The 24921-nt window shown below is 44.3% G+C and overlaps 1 protein-coding gene across 2 annotated transcripts in view; it reads right to left on the bottom strand.

Annotated features, from left to right (window-relative positions):
- Positions 1-19602, bottom strand: part of LOC108934664 (uveal autoantigen with coiled-coil domains and ankyrin repeats protein-like) — a 37688-nt gene extending 18086 nt beyond the window's left edge. The window contains exons 1-2 of one of the 2 annotated variants that reach the window (XM_018752666.2): positions 19381-19602; positions 3700-3830 (exon numbers count right to left, since the gene is read on the bottom strand). In XM_018752666.2, coding sequence (XP_018608182.1) covers positions 3700-3830; positions 19381-19428 — 179 coding nt within the window. In that variant the 5' untranslated portion in view covers positions 19429-19602. Of the gene's footprint in view, positions 1-3699; positions 3831-4610; positions 4886-19380 lie in introns of those variants that run through there. The other variant, XM_018752667.2, reaches the window with a different exon arrangement.
- Between the last annotated feature and the right edge of the window lie 5319 nt (positions 19603-24921).

The following is a 24921-nucleotide window of genomic DNA, read 5'->3' as shown; positions in this document are numbered from 1 at the left end:
ATCTGAATGGCTAATTTATTGAACGGTAGTAGTAAATTACAGACAGTATAAGGTCACAGCATAGCTTAGTCAAAAAGCAACTATATTTAACATTAAACCTATGACCTTTAATTGAATCCAATCCAATCATTCTGTCACAGCTCTAGACATCTTCGATGCGAGACACACAAAAGGGGCTCACAGTTTGATCCATCAAACAGAACAAGACCAGGACAGTGATCACCTGTGTAGGTGCACACGTTGCTCTGGGGTCTTACTAAGACTTTCATTTTCACGTTGTGTTTATGTTTACTCTACATAACATATGACACTGTAGCTGTGCACAGGAGACATGCTGACTGACACCTCACTTTGGGACCATGACCATGGATATTAAAAGCAATGTTGAGGGCGAAGGAAAAGTCTTGAGCAGTAAGCTGCTGGCAAGCAGGACTTTGACCTGGTTTCTCACCAGCAGACTCAAAACTGAGGACTGAGGTCATCCCTCCCTAGTGCAACACCATCTCCTTGACAGTGACAGTAAAGTAAACAACAAGATAACATTTCTGTTAGAAGACCTTCCATTCCCACTCACTTCAGTCACAAGTACACAGACAGAAACCACACAATACATTCATGTTTACCCTGTGCTCAAGTGTTCATGAAAATATACGGCAAAAAAAAAAAAAAAAAAAAAACGAAGATGAGTTGCATTACCACAAAGCACATTTAATAATATGCTCCGTGAACTGGGGTTGTCATTTAATGCCAATTTTCCTCTCAAATCACAAACACAGGAGTGAGTAATGCGCACCCTTAAACACTAACAGCAGAAGTTCTGATTAACTGAAAACAAACCAATAGCTTTTAACATTGTTAAAGCCATCCAAGTATCGACAGTAAACCTGTTCACTTATAAGGAAGATGGTGCCAGCAATATACACCTCCATGCTACTTGTACAGCAACACTCTTCTGGATGTGTCAGGAAAGCCATGGAGAGATGTGACCTGTCAAAGTGCAGCTAGAAGTCAGATGGAGGAAGTGGCCTACACACGTCTACTGGGAGGGTGTACACACCTCTGACAGTTTACAACATGACACGGGCTCTATCGATATGCTTGTCTAAGATCTAGAAAGAAAACGGGAGAGAAAAGAAGACGACAGCAAGGTGTTACAAAGCAAATGTACATCCATCCATCCATCCATCCATCCATCCATCCATCCATCCATCCATCCATACCTCCTTGTCCAATGAAGGGTTCCAGCACTCCAGAAGCTATAGGGCATAAAGCAGCGTACCCACTTCTTTTTAATCACTGTATTTGACAGCTACAATACGAAATATCTTAAGTGTTCAGAGAACATGTAAAATACCAACAGTTTAGACAAGTTAGACAACAGCAACAGCGATATCAAAGGAACATCACAAGGGCTATGTTGCCTAGGCAGGTAGTAAATGCTTAAATAAACATGAATTTGGTGAGAGATGGAAGTAGTTGAAAGTAAGCGTACAGTAACTGTACACAAGATTAAAAAACTTGCACTGAATATCACTGTCAAAGAAACTTTGTACACTGTAAACTCTCAATGAACTGGAAACTAACATCACGTTCTCATAAGAAAATCAAAAATTAAATTTCCAACATGAATATTGCAAATAATGTGTTTTTAAAAAAAATAAAGGCAAGCAGTCTCGGTCGACGTGTGCCCGATTTCTCAATCTTAATGGTTTGATGATGATTTTAGAAGAAACGTGTGCAACTGTCCATGGCGATTAAGTATGTGTGAAACTGGAGACAGGCCCATTAGGGGCCCCAGACACTTGACATCTTATCTTGGCACCAGCTTCTTCCCCAGTCACTTTCATGCCTGCAACACCAAGGAAATTAAGTATTTTTAGAAGTCTCCAGGGAAAGTAGTGCGAGAGACACATAAACCACGTAAATAGCACTGAACTTAACCTCTGCACTGTCTTTGAACAATACTACATAAGCACAATGGGGGGGGGATTGTAAATATAAATAAAAGTCATTGCAACCCTGCACGGGACAAGCGGTTATTAATGATGAATGGGTGGATGGGTACGTCATTCAATAATTATAGCGTCTACAGTTACGTGCCTTTAAAACAGCTGTACAATAGTCTGGATTCTGCCATCTGTTACAATGAGGCCAAATAATGGGCAAGCTGCTGAACACGACAGCGGACAACTCGAGAAGGACGGAGGGAGAACTTCCCAACATCTGAAAGGGATTCTTGCCAGGCGGTTCTCCCTCGTTCAGCAACTTGCTGGACGGGCAAATGTGGCGGTCAAATCGATACCTTTGGAGAGGACCCAGTAAATTAAAGTCACACAGTTATAGCTGATAGAGCCATTTCTAATTTCACAAATTTGAAATGGACTTTTTTATGCACCTCCTTTGCACTTCTTAGGATTTTACTTCCTGACGGTGGAAGCTCTCTGCAGATAATGCAGCCACCCGCTGCGATGGATTATTCCAGCCGGCACTTGCTCCAGTTTGTGTTTAAAGGCGTTGGCACAGCAAGGCATCTTCAGCAGGAAACGCACATTGTTTGGTTTGGAAAAATTCTTACCACCTAAATACGAGAGGTGCCTTTCGCCTCTGTTGAGATGACAGTGCCCTGTGAGAATTTCACACTCTGTTGAACGTAACCAGCAGGTCAACTCCTGAGAAGTGACACACTCGGGGAAGGTTTTCACAAAGAGGCCATCAAAATGCACTGGTTGTCAGAGCAGCTCTGTCAGATATATTCTTAAGATAAGCAGATTTGGTCTGACCACGGTTAAAGTGCAAAATGCAAATCCAAAAGGTAAAATAAATCTGAGCAGAACGACCTAGTGATTATAATTTGTGACGTGCAGGACATTTGTGATGCACTCAGCCTCGCATCCTTCGCTTGTTTACCCTGCTTTCGTATTAAAAATACACAACCTAACTGTATTTCAGGACATCAGGCTAAACATAATGAGGCTGCCCAGCATGACACCATCACTCTGGAATTACAGTCAGCACCAGATCTAAACTTATATTGTGTTTAAGTACATGTATGTGAATATAATGTTTACTGAAACTCTTGCTGATGCTGAACTTTCTGCTACAAGAAGCTCTGGTCAAGAAGCACTGACCGCAGTGTGCACGTCAGTCATCCAGTCCAGCAAATATAAAACCACAAGTCATGGAGAGAAGACGCTGCAAATACCAGGACATTCAAATATCATAATTGTTTCCTCATGCTCCAAAAACTTTTTTTTAAAAAATTATCTTTTCAGCATACATAAAGCATGGCTGAACAAAGCAGAAGTAATCCACTTACAGAGTTTACAAATAAAGGTATTAACACTGGATCAAGAATTAGTGAGACGTACAAGTCCTAGAGAATACGGTGCTGTAAAAAAAAAAAAAATTTAAATATTGAACTGCGTATCTAACAGATAAATATGGTAGAAACAGCCTTCCCTACTGGTAAAGCCATCCTATCTGATACACATCTGGGTAGCTGAGACACTGGATGTTTTGGCCAAAGATTGTGCACAAAAATGAGGGCTGCAGAGAAAAAAAAAAAAAAAAAAAAACATGGCAGAAAACAACAATGACCCTGTATTTAGACTTTCAATTATTTGTAGTTTTACTTGAAGCCCAGCCAAGTACACAGAGGCAAGGAGAGCAGCGATAGCTGTGGGGGCGGGAAATACTCACGCCGAACGGCCCTCGACGTCCAGTTTGGTGGGGACGATGCCCTTCTTGCCGAGAAGAGCGGCGACCTTCTCCCCCTCGCCCCGCTCAACTGCCTTCATCAGCCGGTCGTCATACTTGTTCCAGTCTGTGTTCTGAAAGATCGGCCATGCGGCACAGAGAGCCCAGGTAAGGACCGCGACGCTTGCGTCTCGTTCACCAATATTCACAACGCACGAGCGGTCAATGATGCATTTTCACCTCTTCAGACTGACAGCCTCGATGGCAAACGGGACAATATCGCTTTCCTAGGAAGGTCCTCCTAAACACTACATCGGCATTTACTCTTCAGTAAACACATGCCAAGCTGCATTTACACTTGGGGGGGGGAGTTTCATTTTCAATCATTTATGTCTGAAAAAAATTCATAAACACAACTAAAACTAGCACATGTCAAAATATCTGCAATCGAATGTAAAACGCATTATTCTTACCGAAATACTATAGCTGAGAAACACAAAGAGGAGGCCGGACGTTATTAAAAATAAACTGCATTAATCATATAAAGAGGGAAATGGAAAAAGCCTAACAGTGAGAGCAGAACTGAATAACGTCTGCCATCAGTTTCGACGACAAGTAAAAACACGACAGAGGTTTCCAGGCACAGTTCGTCATGCAAATCGACAGAGCACAATGTTCCAGGAACTCTCCTTGCTATACTGTTCTGCTGAACGTGTTTAAGGAAGTGCCGTCGCCACTTGATCCGTGAGCAAACACTTGGCTTTTCTAACCCGATTCCACAGGTGCCTTGAAAACTGCTAAGCCTTCTAACCAAACGTAGACCCACAAAGCACGAAGGAGCACGAAGGAGCACGAAGGAGCACGAAGGAGCACGAAGGAGCACACAAGCCCCTCATCATCAGCAGTATACGTACGAAGTACACGGAGGTACATTTAAGCCACCGGCTCATCCTGCTGGAAAAGGCTGGTCCGCCGGATGGCTGCTGCTCTGAAAAAGTCTCCCCTCTCCTCGGAGGGCGCTCGGCCAGCAAGCGAGAGCAAGCAGCGACAGTCCGCGGACCCTCCTCAAAACGGGCCCCCGGCCGAACGCGCCGCCTCGGCCCTCCCGCTGGACGAACGGCTTCCCGAGCGCTTTCCGAGAGCTCCTCGGCTGCAGGCTGCGGCCTGGGACCTCATCGCCGCTCTGCGTACCGTCTTGGAGCAGGAGGCGAGCGCCGGGACAGCTCCTCCTCCTGGGCCGAGTCTCTCCCCTCGGGCAGTGCCTACGCTTAAGGCCCGGATCGCTCCCCTCCGTTCGCACAAGACCTACCCGCCAAATGGCATTCGCCAACAGCGCAGGGTAAATATGTGTTCTCACCCGGGTCTAAAATACCGCAGCAATCGCTGCGCAGACGGCCCCCTCAGACCGGTCATCTCTTTATTTTTTGACCCTCCAACCTCCCTGATGACTGATCGGAGGACAGGGCTAATAATAAAATGTAAGCATTCTCTGACGATGAGTAATTGCATATCGGCGGGGCGGCAATCGGCACCAAAACAAGGCCAGCCAAGGAGGAACCTCGCTAGCGTCGGTATGCGCTCGTCGCCTAGAAATATTCACCTAGCTGGATTACAGTGTCATGTTTAAGCTGTCCCTGGCCGGCCTCCAAAGGGACCCCTTACAAGCCACCTTAAACTGTCTGCTGAACTGAGTTTGGACGCAGAGCCGACGATCCCAGCGCACGCACACAGTAGCCGGATTAGGTGTCAGCTTTTACAATCAGCTGTCTAGTGCTACCACCCATCAAAGTCCCATGATAAATGCATTCACGCAGGTCTTATTTCCAAAGAAAGGTGTCGTGTTTTTTTTTTTTTTTTTTTTTTTTTTTAATTTAGACATTTATTTAAAAAATTAAAAAAGAAGAAAAAAGTGTAGTGGTGTGGGTGGGAGGGGGACACGTTTAATTTACACACCCTGCATCAGCGATGTCTCGTCTTACAGCTCCTGCCAGACTGGCGTTAAGAGCGGCGCTGATACTGTGCAAACATGTGAAACGACCTTTCTTGTGACATGTAATATGAAGGGCTGAGTGTCCTCCACTTATGCTGCCATGTCCCATAGAAACAATAAGATAAAAAAAGAAAGAAAGTGCCTCTACTTTTAATAGCTTCACCAGAACACTATGAGACACATATAGCTAAACACGCTTTCATACTGATCAGTATTATACTGGTAATCAGTCATTTATCTTTATCTTAATTGCCTTCAGACTCCACGCACGAAGGGTCAGCGTTGCTTTGTTTGATGCTCCTTTGGCCACATGCTGCAAAATGACCCACGGTGGTACATGTGGTGCCTGGGCACAGAGCGGGAAGGCTCGGCGAGACATCCTACCAGGTGCTGATCAAGCAACCATCCAGATCCACGCCACTCAGCTGGCAGACGGATCACACCTTTCCGCAGCACCACATTCCTCACAGCTGTCAAGCACATCTCCCTGCTCGAGAGGCGATGACCTGGAAGGAAGTCAGGAGCTCGGCATGTCAACAAGTGGAGTAAAGCCAACTCCCTGCACTTGATTAGCGCTGGCCAAAACACAAAACACCCGAGGGCAAGATGGGGACAGAGAGAAGCGCAGCCACCCTCGGACAGCGGTGGTCTTGGTGCGAGAATCCTGAAACCAGCCTCTGCGACCGGGGAAAACGGCAACAGGCTCCAACATGAGGCTGCATCTAAATGAAAGGTTGTTCTTCCACATCAATCACTGCAGGTATGCGCTCATGTCGCTAATATCAGCGCAGGCAATTTAAGGCTCTCGGTGAGTGATTTACTAAGGAATATAAACCGAAAGACATGCAGCAATATCACCTGACTGAAAATGCTTCATGAACCGTGACCGCTGCTGGGTCAGACAGATCTGCAGGTCACTCTCCTGGCATCCGGATCAAAACCGGAGTCAACAGAACAACGTGGAACTTTGACAATAAAGTTACGTTATTTAGAGTCTAAACCATGACATTATACAGATTATTTCAAAGACAACATGTACAGATGCAGCCAAGCAAACTATCCACAGGCAACTACTTCTAGGCATCCAATTTAAATTAATAAATATTTGAAATGGTACGAGCCTAACTATCGGTATGTTACGTGTAACCGTGGAAGCAAAATTACATTTGGCAACATGAGTGCAGCCTAAGCAGAAAATTTTAACTGAGTTCTAAACCACAACACATCCAGCAAATCCAGGGGTGAAGGGTTAAAAGAGAAACGTGACTGAGAGCACAGTAAAAAGCAACCGAATGAAGTGAACGAACACCTTAACGTCCTGCTGGAGAAACGGCTCATCGGCACAGAGCAACACGTCGCACGCCAGTTCTCCAAGGGCGTTGAAAGGAACCAGAACCTCACCTGGCCACTACAAACCCTTACCGCCAATACCCATCCTGCCCTGATGACATTACGGCCTAAGAGGACACGACCTGTTATTAAGAACCTGCCAAGTTGCAATCCGTAGATTTCTTTACAGACTGACATGTTCCAGCAAGAACAGAACATTCATTTTTATTTAGGTGAAGCTTCGGGCCAGACCGAGTTACAGCGTTAAGCTACTCACAATTATTTAACCATGTTTGGGTAATTGCTTGGGTCAAGTTTTGCTGGTGCAGTTTAGGCTAAGTACCTTATTCAGTGGCACTACTGTTGGAGCAGGGTTTCAAACATGCGCCTTTCAGATGCAAGGCGACAGCTCCAACCCTACACCACCCAGTGTTCACGGGCACAGCACTCCTTACGTACCACCATCCCAGCACCATACCTACAGAAGCTACACTCTTTTCCAGCAACAGGGAGGTACCAAGAGAGAGGACTGTTTCAAATAGCCCCACTCTTTTTCCCCTTCGTTGCAAAAACAAATACAATTTCTCTTGACCATTTGGGACCATAACAGAGATCTAGTTTTAATAACCATCTTTCACTCGCAGCTAAGAATACAGAGCAAATAGACTGTTACTCCAAGAAGTTCCATTTATTGGCCAAAAAAAAAAAAAAAAAAATATGTGCTGTATCTACACACTTTGGGTCACAGCTACCAAGGCAAAACACAAGACAGGGTCTAATCAAGCTGTCTTAATGTCTGTCAGATGTCAGAAAGACTTACCAGTAATGCTCGAGCCATAATAGGCAGCTCAACACTTACTGCCTTCTACAAAAGGCAACAGATCTCAAGCCAAGCTTACAGCGCACAGTGCTCCCTTGGAGATCACCCTTGCAGCACCTCCTTCATAATACTCATCTACAGAATGAGAGTAAGACCTGGTTGCTATGTGACCCCAGGCGCTCAACCCCAAACCTGCCATTTTAGATGGACGGTTGAGGGCAGCAGCTCAGCGACCTCTGACCTCTGCACTCAAACCCCAGTAAAAGGGAACCCGCTGAGTACAGTGGCTATCATAAAAGGTTTAGTCAGTCTGGGATGTATATACAGTACAGATCAATGGTGCAAACCTTTATTTACTGGATTCAGTGAGCTAGGGACTTTGCAAACCATGATTAGAAACCACACAAATGAAAGGGTAAATTTGTGAGAATAACTAAAAAATTAAATCTTTAAATTAATTTCCAAACAATAGAATGTGGGCTGTAGGCAGGTATGAATGAAGAGCAGTTAAGCACATGGAAAGGGAGAAGTAAACAAACAAACAAACAAAGTTTGTCTACTTCTCATGCTTCATGACACCAAACTTCAGTGAAACTTGAACACTTGGTAAAGAAAACCCAAGAAAACAACAAGAAAAATGTACAATAGTAATTCAAAGACTTTAAAAACACTTTAAATCCGAAACTTTCCTTCCCTACTCATATCCTAGTTAACGTGAAAGACCAGCTGCAAAATGAAAATGGTTCCACAAACAGTTCTGAGAAAAATTCCTGGAATACTTGGCTAGACAAGTCCGTAGCCGCCAGCCACATCCCCCAACTCCCCACTCATCCTCCTTCCTATTAGTTTTGGAAACAGTAAGGAATGACAACAATCTCACCAACACATTTTCACATTTTCCAATGCAAAATTGGTCAACCATGTTACCTGCTGAACACGCAGACTGTGGTTAGACTTGCCCTGGTATCGTTGTAGTGGACAACTAAGCTCAAACCACCATTTACATTTATTTATTTAGCAGACACTTTTCTCCAAAGTGACTTCCAATGAACTCTATGTAGTGTTACCATCAGCCCACACACCTTACACTGCTAGATATGCTACTTACACTGGCTCACTCATCCATACATCAGTGGAACACACACACACACACACACACACACACACACACACACACACACACACACACGAACCTGAACAGTATATCTTTTGACTGTGGGAGGAAACCAGAGCACCCGGAGGAAACCCACGCAGACACGTGGAGAACACGCAAACTCCACAGAGACTGATCGGGGATCGAACCCACGTCCTCTCGGACCACCCAGGCGCTGCGAGACAGCAGCACTACTTGCTGTGCCACTCCACCACTGAGTAATGTTCACAAATGTCCAGACTTCCCACCGTTGAAGTATTTTTGAAGTATTTTTTTATACGTATGTCTCTATGAATGTCTATGTATTCAAGCATCACCATTTGCACTTTTGTTAGGTTATCGTACAAGCAAAAGCAGCCGAGTTAATTTTCCTCACAACGTCCGTTCGCACCGGATAATCATTCCTGACACGCCCAGTTTGAGAGTTCAAGGGGCTCACGACTGTCAGACAAAAAGTTGTCAAAAACATAATTGTCCAAACATATTGCAATTAGTGCAATTTCCACTGCAGTGTTCAGCAACACAGTACTTTTCCTTTACATTTCATTTATTTTCCCAGGACTCAGTAGGATAAATGAAGGCTGAATTAAAAGCACTGTGAAAACTCACTGAACTCGTCAATCGGCGTGTGCAAATTACTGACGGGAAGAAAGTAGGACAAGTGTAAATACCAGTTAATTAAGATTGAATGCGAAACCTCCGTTCTGTACGGCAGACAACCCGGCTTTTAGCGGGTTAACCTGGTGCGAAATGTTTCAGTTGCTAGATGCCAAACATCACCTGGAGTAATTACATAGATCTGTCTTAATTGCTCCGTTTTGACAAGTTCCCACACAAACACACTCACATGAAGTAAGACAGAATGCACACAAGAGGAGAGGCACATGCATAATGGGGGGGGGGGGGGGGGGGGAAATCACCATATATTCATAAACCAAAAATTATGCAACAGGACACATAGAACAAACCTATCTCGGGTACGAAAACCACATAAACTCACTTTACAGGAGTTTGCTGCTTGAATTTAAGAAGTCAACAAACCCTCACTTAAACAATGTGCTTCATAAAGCAGAAAACCAGGATACAGGACTCTCAAGTGTAACAAAATCCAAATTCACCACAAACTGAGTGAATGCCAGCAAAACAGCCACAAAGCTGCTTGGTTACAAAGTGAATAAACATTTTCTAATAGTTCCTGAGAACAAAACTTCTCAAGGTGCTTAAGACACTGTCAAAGCACTGAAAACGGGTCACGAAGAGGGGATGTAAGGTTACGTCTACATTCCATATCTTCAGTCTTCATCTATGTAATAAAGGCCAATCGCTATAGTAACAAGAAAGAGAAAACAAACTCCCAAGCAACTCCCAACGGGAAAGAAAAGCATCTCACTTTTCACACGCAAGCCGATATTCAAAGCTTGTGTATTTTTGCCAGTTGTTTGTGTATGGACAGCCATGATGAATACGGCCCGAATGGCACTCGTCATCTTCTTTAACCGGAACATTCTGGAACATTACAGTATGTGTAAATAAAGCCTTGAAGATTCTATTACAAAAATTAGTCTTCACCCTTCTTACGCAGGCAATTTGTTCCTGAAAAAGCCCTAAAAAGGTGAATTCTTATAACTTAAAAAGTATTGGTTTCACAGATTAAACTGTGCTTCTGAGTACAAAAAAACTGACACTCTTTTCTGCTAAAATGTCACCGAATCGCATTAAAACGGACACAATTACTTCAATAGTTACTCAGACAGCAGAACAACATATGAATGCAGTTTTCTTTCATTAATTACTGCGTAACACTCTACGGATGTCTACCCGCGTTCCTTCGCGTATGATGTGGCGCACACTCCATACACGGGTTTTCTCTAAGTGCTCTGGTTTCCCCCCCCTCACAGTCCAAAGGCATGCTTCGTATCAACTGGTGACTCTAAATTGGCCTTGGTGCGTCAACATCTAAGTGCGTTTTTTACACTGTTGTACACAATGAATGAGGGAATGATTGTAGGGCACTTTGTGTAATCTATCCAGCCAGCACTGTAAGTCACCTTGGATGAAGACGTCACCTAAATACTATACAACAATCACTGCGAGTAGCTTGGAAGAACATCATCTGCTAAGTGAATCAATTTAAACGTTCCTCACTGCTCAACAGTCAAGAGACCTGCACAATCCAAGCGCGGTCCTCATAAATGCTAAGAAACGCCCGAAGAGCCGAAGCAGGGGCATTAAACGAAACTGCTCAAGCGCCTTCGAGTGGCATTCCCGGAATTAAAAGGGGCGTATCTCGGAGGACGTCGATCTCAATGACGCGTTTCCACATTTTCGTCCACAAATGAGGTTCCTCTTAATAAAGGCAAACGTAAAAACCCTTACGGTAGAGGGCAGCACAGCGGGTTATGCAAGCGCTTTAGGAAACACCCAGATGACTGCACTTACACCTTTAACACACACAAAAGCATTTAAGCGTGACTGAGAGAACACTTCCCTCTTTCCGGAGAGAGGGGGATTTGCGCGGCTTAGCGGGTCAGCATTCGGGGAGCATTCGCTCCTGTGCCATCAGCAGATCCGCAGTCACGCTGCCGTGGCGCCGCAGAGCGCCTCGGTCAGCCGGAGGAGATCCGCAGCCCGTGGATAATTTGCACTCTTCCTGACTCCGCAGGGAGCTCGCTACGCCGCGCCAGCGTACGGGAAGAGCGCGTGTTCACGCTTCCTGGACACCAGAGTAACGCAGTCACCGTGACCTCAGGGCAAGTCCATAGCACCCAGTGCCAATCCCCTGAAACAGCAATTGCAAAGCGTGCATTATTTCTCATAGAGAAGCTGGAGTCCTAGAGTCCTAGAGTCCAGTCATTCAAATGTGACTGCTGAAGGCCATACCGACCTACACAATACTCATCCTGGCAGTTTTTGTTCTTCGGTGATCTACATCTGGAGCCGTGCGAAATCCGCACGGGCACTACGCTCACGTATATGTATTTAGCGGACGCTTTTCTCCAAAGCGACTTCCAATGAGCTCTATGTAGCGTTATCAGTCCACGCACCTTATTCACCGCGGTGACTTACACTGCTAGATATACTACTTTCAATGGGTCACTCATCCATACATCAGTGGAACACACACTCTCTCTCTGTGTCACTCACACACTACCTTCAACTTCCTGTCATTTTGGAGATGCAGGTTGGTTATTAGCGAAAGATGAATCCGTACGATTCCTTTTTCTCATTTAATGCTGAAAAATTTCACTATTTTGGGGGAAAAAAAAAAGCCCTATAAAGCAATCATTTGAACTGCAACTGCAGAAAAAAGGCTACAGCATCAAAAATATGAACCACACAAAGTTCTTCCATTGACATTGAATCAGGGTTGTAAAGACTACAAGTACACATTCAAATATTTTTGCTAAACACTCTCGGGAAACTTGTAGCCTCTTTCATGTATCCCATTCAACTCAACAGGTTTGAAAAAAATTCATCTCACACACCTTAAGCAAAAGCTTTCATGTACTAAGTGTGAGAAATCAGCCATATTTAAAATACGAGCAGTGTGTTTGATGGCCCTTTTGATGTGGAAACACAAGTTATGAGGATGCGCTCTCGAAGAAAAAGTCCGATAGCAGGACGAGCTCCGGGCGTCCCCTGACGTACGTGGCGACGTCTCCGGGGAAGCGTTCAGAACAACAGCGCGCAAGCTTTGATTCGCAGAGCTCCGAGCCCTTCCTCGCTTCAGCCGTACACACGACGAGACACCGTTCTCCCGGCTTCGAAGGCCCCCCTTTTCATAGTCTGAATGTGGCGCATCGGCGGGAGCAGACAAGCGAGCACGGTGAGCTCTTTCAGCTCGCTCCTTCTGATAGAGCTACTTGGAGACGTATGGTGAAAAAATGTGTGTGGGCAGCTTGCCGGAGGTGGGAACCGCATTAGATCAAAACGTCTTTTTCAAATGATAACCAACGTATCTGTGTTCTTTCATAGTTCTGAACAAAGATCTTCATTCTTGTTCTTTTGAACCTCCCAAGGAATACTTTTCTTACCACACACTACACATCATTTTAGGAGCAAGCCCACCTTCTCCTTTATTGCCTAGGTTGAAGGACCATTACAGTCTGATTTTTTTCTATTTAAAAAAAAAAAAAAAAGAAAAAAGCAAACTTACAAGCAATAAACCTGTACACTTACACTTTGTTTAATGTAATCTACACATCTGAAATTTTTGGGGTCTGGGTAGTAATGACCTCGCCTTTGCAGTACATCCAGTTAGATTTCATGCTAGTAATGACAGCACAGAGGCATAGCAAGTAGTGCTGCTTTCTCACAGTACCTGGGACCAGAGGACGTGGGTTCGATCCCTGCTCAGTCTGTGTGGAGTTTGTATGTTCTCTGCATGAGTTTCCTCCAGGTGCTCTGGTTTCCTCCCACAGTCCAAAGACATGCTCTTCAGGTTCACCCATACATAGTGTGTGAGTGACAGAGAGTGTGTGTGTGTTCCACTGACATATGGATGAGTGACCCAGTGTAAGTAGTGTATCTAGCAGGGAAAGTCACTGCGGTGAATAAGGTGTGTGGACTGATAACGCTACATAGTATCCATTATAAGTCGCTTTGGAGAAAAGTGTCTGCTTAATAAATAAATGTAAAAGTAATGACAAAATCAACCTATTTTCATACATACTTACCAATATGACTGTTTAGCCACAGACTTTATATACTGTAAGGTATGCACTTATTTGCATGTTTTCATGTAGCAGACACTTTTCTCCAAAGCAACTTCCAATGAACTCTATGTAGTGTTATGAGCTCAAACACCTTATTCACCGCAGTGACTTACACTGCTAGATACACTAATTACAATGGCTCACTCATCCATACATCAGTGGAACGAACACACACACACACACACACACACACACACTGCATGAGTGCATTATTTCGCAAGCCAGCAATTCAAACATATATTTTGCAGGGGTAAGAAATCTGTTACACGAGTGAGAAACGTACTGAAAACGTCCACCTCAAGTTCTTCCAATCCACTAATGGAAAATTAACCGTTTGCCTTATTCTCCTTCCTCCAGCCACCGTGAAATCGAGACATTTCTCCTCCTGGAGAAGGGCGGCCGGCCACCCCGCCCGCGCTCGTAGACGGCAAGCTAGCGTCAAGGGCGGGGTGCCGTCTGTAGAAGGAGAGCCCCCTTGGGGGGGAGAGGGGCGATTGCGTTTCTGAGGCAGCGGGGGCATTCGATGACTCGGGTCTTGTTACGGGAGGGGCAGCGCAGCTAACTGCGCTCACCGGCAGGAGGAATGTATGACGCCCAGCTCCCGCTTGCAGTCAGATGCTCATCCGAAACAAGAAAGCACTTGCCTGCACAAAGGCGAGCGCTCCTTCCAGAAACATGACAATTACCTTGCAAAAGGCCACAGGTCACTGTTCGAATCAATGTTAGCACATACTGCGTCCTCAATGTTAGTCATACGGCGTTTATCGAAATCCTCTCGATGCCCGTTTTAAAACGTCCTTGTCTCCCACTAATGTGTAGGCCCATAAAATCTACTTTGGGATTTCTTTCTGCTAATTTTTCCTGAACAACTTCACACAGCTACACAATCAGACATACCCTATTACAACTAACTACTTCGTAGCAGGGTGTTGCTTTGGAGGAGGTTAAAAATTGAAGTCTGAATGTACTACTTCTTCCTTATTGTTACTCCAAGTCAAATAAACTGGCACAAGCTACGTGAAATAAATGAGATATTACTTTTTGAAACCACAACAGCGGAAAAAGACTTAAAACCTCAGTTTTAAAAACAGCTGTTGATCAGTCGTTATATTCAGAACATCACCTCCCTAGTTCAGAGTACATGCCGCCACCTTGACTTCTGGCGCAGTTATTTAACGTTGGGTCTTTAAAACGTCATACCAACACATTCCATACTCCACCAAGAAGTTTGACAGCTTCAGCATTCCTCCTTCCACTATAACAAGCATTCCTATTTTAAGTCCACCCAAGTCCCTTTTTCATCTTTTTTTTTTTTTTTTTTTTTTTTTTTTTGGACAAAATGCAGCTGGAATGAAATATTTGCATAAACCTGCTTGAGGCCGAATTTGCCTTTAGGCAGAGTTCCACGATCACCACTCGCATCACAAATTTGCAAAGACAAAAATCAAAGCTAAGTCTAGACCACTGCCTACAGGCATCTTCCACTCTCAGTCAGGAACTTTACTAGTGTGCGTAAATGAGGAAAACGGTACAAAGAAATCCGGCGTAAAAGTCATTCGTTCACGTATGGTGACACACAACCCTCAGCGCTTTCAGATGCTTTGTGTTCTTTATATATGATGGCCACAATTTTTGGACTGATGGAAAAGTCATGTCTGCCTTTAGAAACAAAAGGGAACAGAACTAAAGCGTCCGCCCGGTTACAAGAGCGCACTGGACACAGTGTGACACGACCTCCCGAGCGGCCACGCAGCTCGGGCGGCCTGCGATCCCGGAGCAGTTACTCACGCTAGGACAAGCTTCAGTCCATGCTGTCCGCTCTCAAAACACACTGGGGCCCACACTCAGCGCAGGCGGCCAAGTGTCCACAGAAGCAGGATGAACCGGAACCCATCATCCGAAAGTCAGCCTTTCAAGAGCGAGTCGAGGCATTGAGACGTTTCATCAGAGGGGGTTGAAAAGCCCTCCCTCCTACTTCCACTGTGCTGACAGGGGCATGTCGTGACAAAAGCAAGGGAAGGAAATTATTAGAAAATATCCAGCTTCACCTTGTGTCAAACTAAGCAGCTTTAAAAAAAATAAAGAAATAAAAATACACACCTAGATATAACTATTCTTCATGTGGTTTGTGTGATCTCGAGTCCTGGCATTACAGTGTGTGCTTTCACAGCTTCCATCACAAACCTCCATCAGTAGAAAATTATTAATTTACTTTTATTCTTTTAGCAAATGCTTTTCTTCAGCAACTTACAATGGTATGTACAGTTATTTACCCATTTATACAGCTGGGTAGTTTTACTGGAGGGATTTATTGTAAGAGCCTTTCTCAAGGGTACGACAGCAGGGGGTGGGATTCAAACCTGTGACCTTTAAGCCCAAAGGCAGCAGCTCTAATCACTACACTACCAGCTGCCCCACCTTTTTTCATTCACCTTAAAAACAGAAAAGAAATAAAAATTCAAGTTACTAATCAAATCATCATGAAATGTCACTTCATTCACTGAACATCAGCACTAATAGACACATTGTATTTGAGAAGGTTCAACAGAAACTGCACTCTTACAATGTGAATTTAGAAAAGGGCAAATTAAACAAATTCTGTGAAACTACAGTTGAGTGCTGCAGAGCAAATATAACAGATTTATGTGAAAGGAGCAACTCTAAACATAACGCCCTTAATGCAGGTCACAACTGATTATGCAAATTATCCATTGAACTCAAGAGAGGCAAAAAATCTGCCTGCCTTTATTCAGTTTTTAGTTTCCTGTTACAAATGCAGTAAAACCAGGCACAGCAAATAGGGGTTGTCCAAAACAATGGCTGAAACCACACTTTTTAAAGGCTGTACTCCACATACAATCTTGCGGGTAATCTTGAACGCTGAATACTTAATAGCTATTTGTTCCGAAGCACAAGCACTGAAAGTTCAATACTGCTGGTGTGTAAAACAATTCTTTGCCCGTCAGTCACTGCTACAGAAGCAAACGTTTTCTACTGAGTGAAAAACCAAGTTTCAGTTGTTACCCAGGCTATTTATACTTTGTACACAGTCAACGTTTTACAATACCACAAATGTACAAAGTGTATTCCACAAATGAAAGATAGCACAAGAAAGAATACCACTTATCACTAAACTGACATCAACGCAGAGACCCTAAAAAACAGGTTATTTTGGGTGCGACAAAGACTTAACGCCAGATATCTTAGCTAAGCATGAAAAAGTAGTGCTTCCACACAAGAACCAGTGGGTTGTACCATCTTATAACATGAAGCTACAAAGTGATTTTCCAGTAAAGCCATTTCATTAATGTAGTGTTTTGTTAAAAAATATTGCTGCATTTTTTAACGGTGAGTCATTGTGTATCCAGAGGCTGCTCAGACGTGCGTGCGCACGCACGCACGCACACACGCACGCACACACACACACACACACACACACAGAGTAGGTCCTGCTTGTTCTCCAGCACCCGTCCATTCACGAATGCTATGGATTGCTATGGATTGTCCACGGTCAGTGCCACTGAATTACATTCCTTTAGGGAAGACTGTGTGAAAGGAGGACTTCCAATCTCACAAACTCACACAACAAACAAGCTTCAGTTCCATCCTGCTCTCATTTAAATAGCAGCGAAGAAGGCTGTCCGGCGTATCCAACCCAAGGTTGGACGAGCAGAATACAAATGGCAACCGTGCTAAAGGAGCCATGATATTAGGATGTGGATTTTGTCAGTCACTCAGGTATGAGCGAGCCTGGAGGGCACGCAGGCGTCTTTCGCTTCTCATAAACCAGACCGCTTCCCACTGCTTGTTTCATTCCGCTCCGAGGGAAGAACGACATTTCTGCATAGCCCAAATCATTCAATAACAGAAAGTAAAATTGCAAACACACCCATATTAGGCACAGTACGATGCAAAGTGAAACCATGTGCAAGACTATCCTTCCAAGCAGTCTTAAATCCACATTAATATATGAAGCATGCCATGATTAACCCGACAGGTACTGGTACGATTAATCTCAAACGCAGCAGTGATGCATTAATGGACTAATTCTTATAGCACGCTGCTGCCATCCTAATGATTTCCTCGAGAGAGATTTAAATTCCATCTAACTATTTTAAGGAAAAAGGTAACAAGAAGAAGGTACAGCAGTGAGTGATGAGAGCCAATCCCTTGCCAAGCCTTGCACTGGGAGGACAGCGGCTAGAATCCCACTCCTTCCTTGTTCGAGCAGCCTTGATTAAGCCGCTGCTTACCCTGAATTCCTCAAGTTAAAATATATGTAAAAAGCCATAGAAAATTTATGTGAACACAAACCTCACGTGGAGCGTGTCTTTGAAGAAAAAGTAGCATGGGCTCAATGATGAAGCAATACTAAAAATGAGGATTATGGACACACTGTATGGATCACAGTAATTCACTAAGGGGTGCTCTAGCCTAGGAAGGAGTGTGAGTGTGTGTGTGTGTGTGTGTGTGTGTGTGTGTGTGGGGGGGGGGGGGGGGGGGGGGGGGGTGCAGAGAGCGCTGCTTTCCACCGACTGCACGCGCAGCTTTCCACGAGGACGGCAGTTGATCAGTGGAGTAACGGTGTGAAACCGCATTGCTTATATATCGTCACTTGTGTTATTCATTCATTGCCGTTCTGCTCCGCGACACTTTGTTACTCGGCCGCGCTCCGTCACGAGCCACGAGTCGCCTTCCTCGCGCGCGTCCAATCTGGCGCTCGCGCTCGCGCTGCGCTTCAAACTAAGTCAAGCGGCCCTTCGCTTCTTCTTACGCGCATGGATGATGATGGAGCTGTAAACGCGAGTAAAGGTCGCTGTAACTTTATTGTATTATAATTATCTCCTGTGGAAGCGGGATGTGAAAGGGCGTTAACAGGAAAAGGGAGAACACTACTAAGAGGACGGAGCCGTAATATTTTATACTTATATTCAGTGACAGATTATCAGTATTGTGCTTTTTTGAGTCACAAATTATTCGTGTACACAGCGATGGATGAGAAAGAAAGAAGCGCACAGATTGATTCCAATGACTGAGAAACCGACAACGAAGCCGGCGGCCGGGCGGGAAAAAACGTCCGATAACATCGTCGACGTCGTGGGTTTTTTTTTTTTTTTTTTTTTTTTTTTTTCTTTCCTTTTCCCCCACGTCGTCTCTGTGTGTAAAACCGCCTGAGTGACCAGTTGGACGAGCTTCCTTAATAATAGTTTGCAGACACGCTAGACTAGTAGAATTCATTGCAGTTCTTTGGAAACTAACTAACTAACTAACTAACTAACTAACTAACGAAGTGTCAATAGAGCGCGTTCGTGGAGGACTTGAGGGCTACGCAACAAGCACAGCCTTCCCAACAACTTGGCTCACAGAGACAGAGAGCACACGGCGGCGGCGGCGGCGACGCAGGTAACTAACTGACTAACTAACTAACTAACTAACTAACTAAACTCAGCGGCACCAACATGAATGATTCGTCCACTCCGTCCTTCTCCATTTCACCTAATCGCACCTCAGACGTTACCGGGACAAGAACTGAACTGGACACACGGACGGACGGACGGAGGAGCTGCCAGCTGCTGCTGGTACTGTAAAGTGAAAGTATTGCTTTTATATAATTATATCCCGAGTGCGAACACACGTCACACCTCCAGCAGCTCCACTCCGGATTCATTTAACTCACCGCGATTGTAACTTCTTGCTTCTTCAGGCGATACTTCAGACTTTTCATTTTCACTGTCTATAAAAAAGGCCCCTTTTCATCGATTAAAAACACTGGATTTGTGGAAGATAGAACCGATATAGTTATTTAGTACGTTCTGAACTACTTCATTAAAGCCGCGACAACTTTTCCTCTTCTGTGAACTATGGATAATAGCAACAATCTGACACTTCACCTGACGCCTTCCCGACCTGTTACGAAATTGACGGTTCAAGGAACCAATCAGAGCTGGGTGTTTGACAAAAGCTGACGCGTTATCCAATGAAATGGCTCTAAAGGAGGGACTTCCTAAGTGGTTCAAATCCGATCCCAGATCCTGAACGGGGGAAGACCTGAGATGTGACGTCATCTGTACCTGGTGGAAAAGAGTTGGAATCTCTAAAAAGGGTTTTACAATGAAACCCTCAAGTTGCGAGTTTATTGTCATAGGTACAAGTACCGTCTACAAGTATCATGAAATTCTCCTTGAGCGCTTCTGCACAGACTGTATGGACAAAGACAGAGACAATAGAAAAACTGCGCAAAATAAAACAATGGCAATGACAGTGAGTGAATAATCATGCAACAGCAAAAACAATAACGATAAATAACGGTAACAGTAATAACTCACTATGCACCTTCACACTACAGGCCTGATTGTGCTCTGTGCAGTAACAACTAATACATAATAAGGTCATAACTGATACACTTATAGACAGCTATGTTCATATTTCACTGTTTTGTCTCTCAACATTATATCATTGGCTAATAAATATTTGAATAGCACTTAACAAAGTTTCACATGAGACAAATGAAAGTGGATTTTTTCATTTCTTAAAACATAGTTCTAAGGTCTTAAGTATGTTTCAACTGTGTGACTGAATAGAATTTTATTCAATCCTGTCCTTTATAGGATTCAAATTCTAATCCTTTAATGACATACAGTGTAATTTAGCAGTCATATAATTCAATCAGAATAATAACATTTTTTGAAGGAGCAGGAAATGTCACTGTCATTAGCCCTGAAAACATTCTCAGAAAAGCTGGAGCAGCTTGTAGAGGCATCAGCTGCTGTAAAGAGGCATCAGTAAGCCTACATGTAGGGTGCTCTAGTTACATATAAAAATGTAAAATTTTAGGATTTTTAACATGTTAAAAAATATTTATTGTTATTTCCTTGTACATGGCTGATGCCTTTGTTCAATGTGACTTACAATGTTGGACATACAGCACTAAAACTCTCTGCAGTCATTCAGCTATATCTACAGCTGAGCAAAACACACTCAGGACTCGTGCACATTAAATTCCCCAATTCACCTGAAACATATATCTCTGGACTGTGGGAGGAAACTGAGAAAAACACAAGAAGAACACGCCAACTCCATACAGACTGCTCTGCATTTAAACCTGTGTCAGAACCCAAAGTCCAGGCACTGTGAGGCAACAGTTGTATAAATGTATTATTAAATAATAAGTGCATTTCATCAGATAAAAATTTAAGCTGCAAAACATCTTTTGCTTTTTCTGTTTGATCTGAAGCCTAATAAAACATTGAATAAAAATGTGTTATGTCTGGGATGTAGCTGAAAAAAGAGTGAAATTTGTACCGAAGGGAAAAGTGAACAGTAATGGATTACTTTGAAAACAGTACACACACAGAGTAAAACAATGTACAGAGAGAATGGCCGTATGCAGTTTTCCTTTTCAGACTTTTATTTTCTGATCACAGCCACAAATGTTTCGATGACTCGAGCTGGAGAGTTGCAGACCGGTAAACTGACTTCAAATCCTCCTCCTTGAAGACAGAAAGAGGCTGCATTTGATAAAGACACAACATTTAGTATTCATTTTTCTTATTTAATTCCGACAAAAAATATTGTGCTCGGTGCTTTTCAAGCTGTCTTCTTGGGGTGTAATCTTCAACATGCCAAAGACTGCAGAGTGTCCGTGGTACCCAATGCACTGGGAGTTTCCTGCTTCTTTTAAAACGTGTTGGAAAGTGCTTCTGTTGTGTTTTTGTTTTCTCTATTTGGTCACCAGCTGAACACTGTAGGTGATCTGAAGAAACACAGTTCATTAAGGAAAAGCAAAGAAACTGGAGTGCTATTAATTAATAAAAATAGAATAAAAGAGAAAAAAGGAGGGGGGGGGGGGGTGTTATGGAAGAAGAAAGTTTGAATAAAAAGGAATACAGCTTAAATAAGGCACGCCTGAAAGAGAAATGCCCTTCAATTAGCAAGTGCAATTAGGAGGACGTAAAAACGGAGCACGCGCGCCCTCTGCTGGCGCAAGTCAGAATCTCGAGCCGCTCCTGCGCTCAGTGTCGCAGCGGAGAAACGGAATCGGGCAGCAGCAGCAGCAGCAGCAGCAGCAGCAGCAACACGTTTGACCTCGTGCATTTTCAGAGCGCACACTGTATTTGTACTTTTCCCTTTTGTCTACACCCGCCATCCCCTGAGAGCCTGGGGTCTCTCACATTAAATGCAGCGGTGCTTTGAGCCCTTGCTTTGCCGACGGAACAGCATTCCTCGTTGTTCTTCGGTTCCCCGTTCCAAAGAAAATAAACGTAGGCCGAATTTTTCAAAGATGGTGAAATCAAGATTACAGGTTCTGCCGTCACCGGGTTCTTGCTCAGCACGGCTGTCTAATTTCGGTGGCTTTACCGAACGAGAAAAAATGTTGCGGGCTGCGGCTTTTGTACTGGTCCATGGATCTGTTGGTCGGCGCTCGACAGGATGTTTCCCTGCTTTCCTGCTGCTTCCATACCGTTAAAATCTATTATTGACAGCATTGCGCCACCGTCGCTAAAAGGAAATTGCTGTCACATAGGCCCAGGTCCTTTTCACTTCGAATGGGTCTCTGGTCACCAAACTGCATTCTGTCCCTAACAGGCCCACATGATGAAAGACTTGTTTTTCCCATCGCTGCCATTCCTGGTTTCCATGGAAACAGTGTTGCCATGGATTTCTTGCATCAGATTGCTGCCATGTCCAGAATCTGCACAGCAGGAGTAAATAAAGAACCATTAAAGCTCGTACAAACCTCCACCGCTGCAACAGAGACGCGGTACAACCGTAATGATGTTGCTTTTGTCAAATATTGATCTGCAACAACGCAGTCGTGTCGAGCGTCAGACGTGTAGCACGTTTCGTACATGAGAACAATAAGTTTGTGTACGGAAATTGCATTTTAAGTAACGCAATGAAAATGCATCCTGCATAAAGCAGCAATCGAAAAGCAATTAAATAATTTCAGGCTTTAAGTCATCGCCTGCTGGGATAGTATGATCTTTAAAACCATGAATAAGGGCAGCCTTCAAGCTGCACTCTCCCTCTCACGCTCACCCTTGGGCACTTTGGAGGTAAAAGTAACGGCCAGCTAATTGGACCCCAGACGAGACTTTGGTCGATGAGTGTGCTGCGATCCGACGAGAGAAATAATCAACACATCAGGGCTCTCTACCCCCCCACTCCCCCAATCCCTAACTCTTCATAGATTCATCTGACACCAAGTGAAGACACACCACAAATCTAGGACAGGCATTTTAGTCTTGCATATTTAAAGTTAATTTAGGCTAATTCGTTAGAAGTTGTTCAAATATTTTTCAAAATCTTCTCAGGGTTTAAATAAAATCTGAGTCAGAACATTTCGTTTCTCGGTGCTGAAAGATGTCCGTTATCTTAACGAATAGTACACGGTGCTCGATGAAGGACTCTCCGTTAGACTGCGGGCCGGTGACGGCCGCTACAGAGGAGAGCGTCAAACAAACGCGGGTGCCGGTCGCAGGGGCGCAACGTCAGCCGTCCGACAGCGGCCGAGAAAGAAGGTCGTTCATGTCAGAGCGCGTGGAGCCACAGTTGCACTCCAGGCTAAAGGAGGCTTTTAGAGCCGGGTGTCCCCAAAGACTGGCGGAGACAGCCGTGGCACTTGCCCGTTTTACTGATGCCCGAGGTTCAAGAAATTCGGCGTCTTGTGATCTCGGGAAACGCGGTGCTCTTGTGGGGATTCCGAGCTCTTCAAAGCGGGCTGCGCCGAATCCGTTTACAGTGGAAAAGTTTGGGGGCAAAGACTCGGAACTCCAGCATTCGAACGGGGTCTTGTCAAGAGACGAATGGCAGAAAACCCAGTGACCCTCGCAGCAAAGTTTGGACAAGTTGAAGGGCAGCAGGAACACAGTAACGGCTGTGGACGGCAGGGCCCTGCGGAGGATTGCGGCGCTCGCTCCCCGCCGATTCTTTCTCTTTTTCCGCTCGGTTTATTTCTCAAAGTGAACTCATTGTTTCTGGGTAACTTTCAATCTGAAACAAACTGATAAAACAAAAAAATGACTGATGTAAACACAGCGAACAGGAGCAGGTAGGAGTGCGTTCGCAACCGGAGGTCACGAAAGGTCCGCTAGAATCTCGGCGAGCAGACGAACCCTTCCGAACACACCTTTTTGGCAGCACCTCTCAAGCCACTTTCAATAGCAACACTTTTTTTCCCCACTTCGGTAACATCTCTTGCGTCCTGCTTGTGTTTAAAATGTGAATTCGAAACCGTTTTGCTCAGTACTGCAGAAACGGTGGATTTCGGAGAAAATTGGACATAATCAAATGCTAATGGGAGCAATCAAGCCATGGGCATTGATTGCTGTGAAAATCAGGCTCATCAAATTTAGTCGCACACCTGTTATTTTTAGCAGAGATCCCATTTTGTGTCTACGTCCAAATCTCTCCCTCAGTTGACGCAACGCAGTTTTCGTGTACTTCTCCGAGATGTACGTCGTTTCGGAGAAAAGCGCGCGTCAAATATAAATAAATGCAAATGTAAGAAGCTCATCTAATTAGTCATGAGTGGCATTAATTACAAATCTCCTGACCTCACGTCAGGAGCAGTTTAGTTTCGAATGTCACATTTCAGCCGCATCTCGGCTTACCGCAAACCCAACGGCTTCACCTGCTCCAGCCCCAGGGCTTGCTTCCAGTGGGATTAAGGTTGCTTTGACCTGTCAGACATCTGAGGTCTATTAGTACACAACAGAGAGAGGAATCCGCCCTTGGCAACTTGAGCAAAACAGCGAGATACAAGGAGGAAGTAAAAGGGTCAAACTTTCTGCTCAGAAGAGTGAAGCAGACACCACTTGTACAAAAATTGAGCAAAATCATAAGAACTATGAATCCTTGGCTAACATGCAGAAAGGGGGTTTATGTTCCACTGCTGGGGTAACCACTCATTTTCAAATCCTCGAAATCCAGGGTTTCCACGAAGAGCAGGTGAACGAAACCGCCCCGTTCGCTCCAATGTGACACTTAGTCCTCAAACCCATATTAGTAGTTCTGTGGCAATTAGGGCCCAGTGCTGTTTCACTCCAGCACAGTCGCAATCAGCCTGCTAATTCATCATTATTCAACTTTTTTTTTGTTTTTAAACTAAATTGCAGTTAATATGACATTTGGCACCACATCTTGGAACAGAAAAAGAGCTTCTCCAGCACAAACAGTGGAATTAAATGACTGGATTTTAATCACTGGAGCACAAGCA

Source organism: Scleropages formosus, chromosome 11 (assembly GCF_900964775.1).
Source record: "Scleropages formosus chromosome 11, fSclFor1.1, whole genome shotgun sequence".
Classification (NCBI taxonomy): domain Eukaryota; kingdom Metazoa; phylum Chordata; class Actinopteri; order Osteoglossiformes; family Osteoglossidae; genus Scleropages; species Scleropages formosus.
Note: the sequence above shows the minus strand (reverse complement) of the source record. Positions and strands in the feature narration are given on the sequence as shown.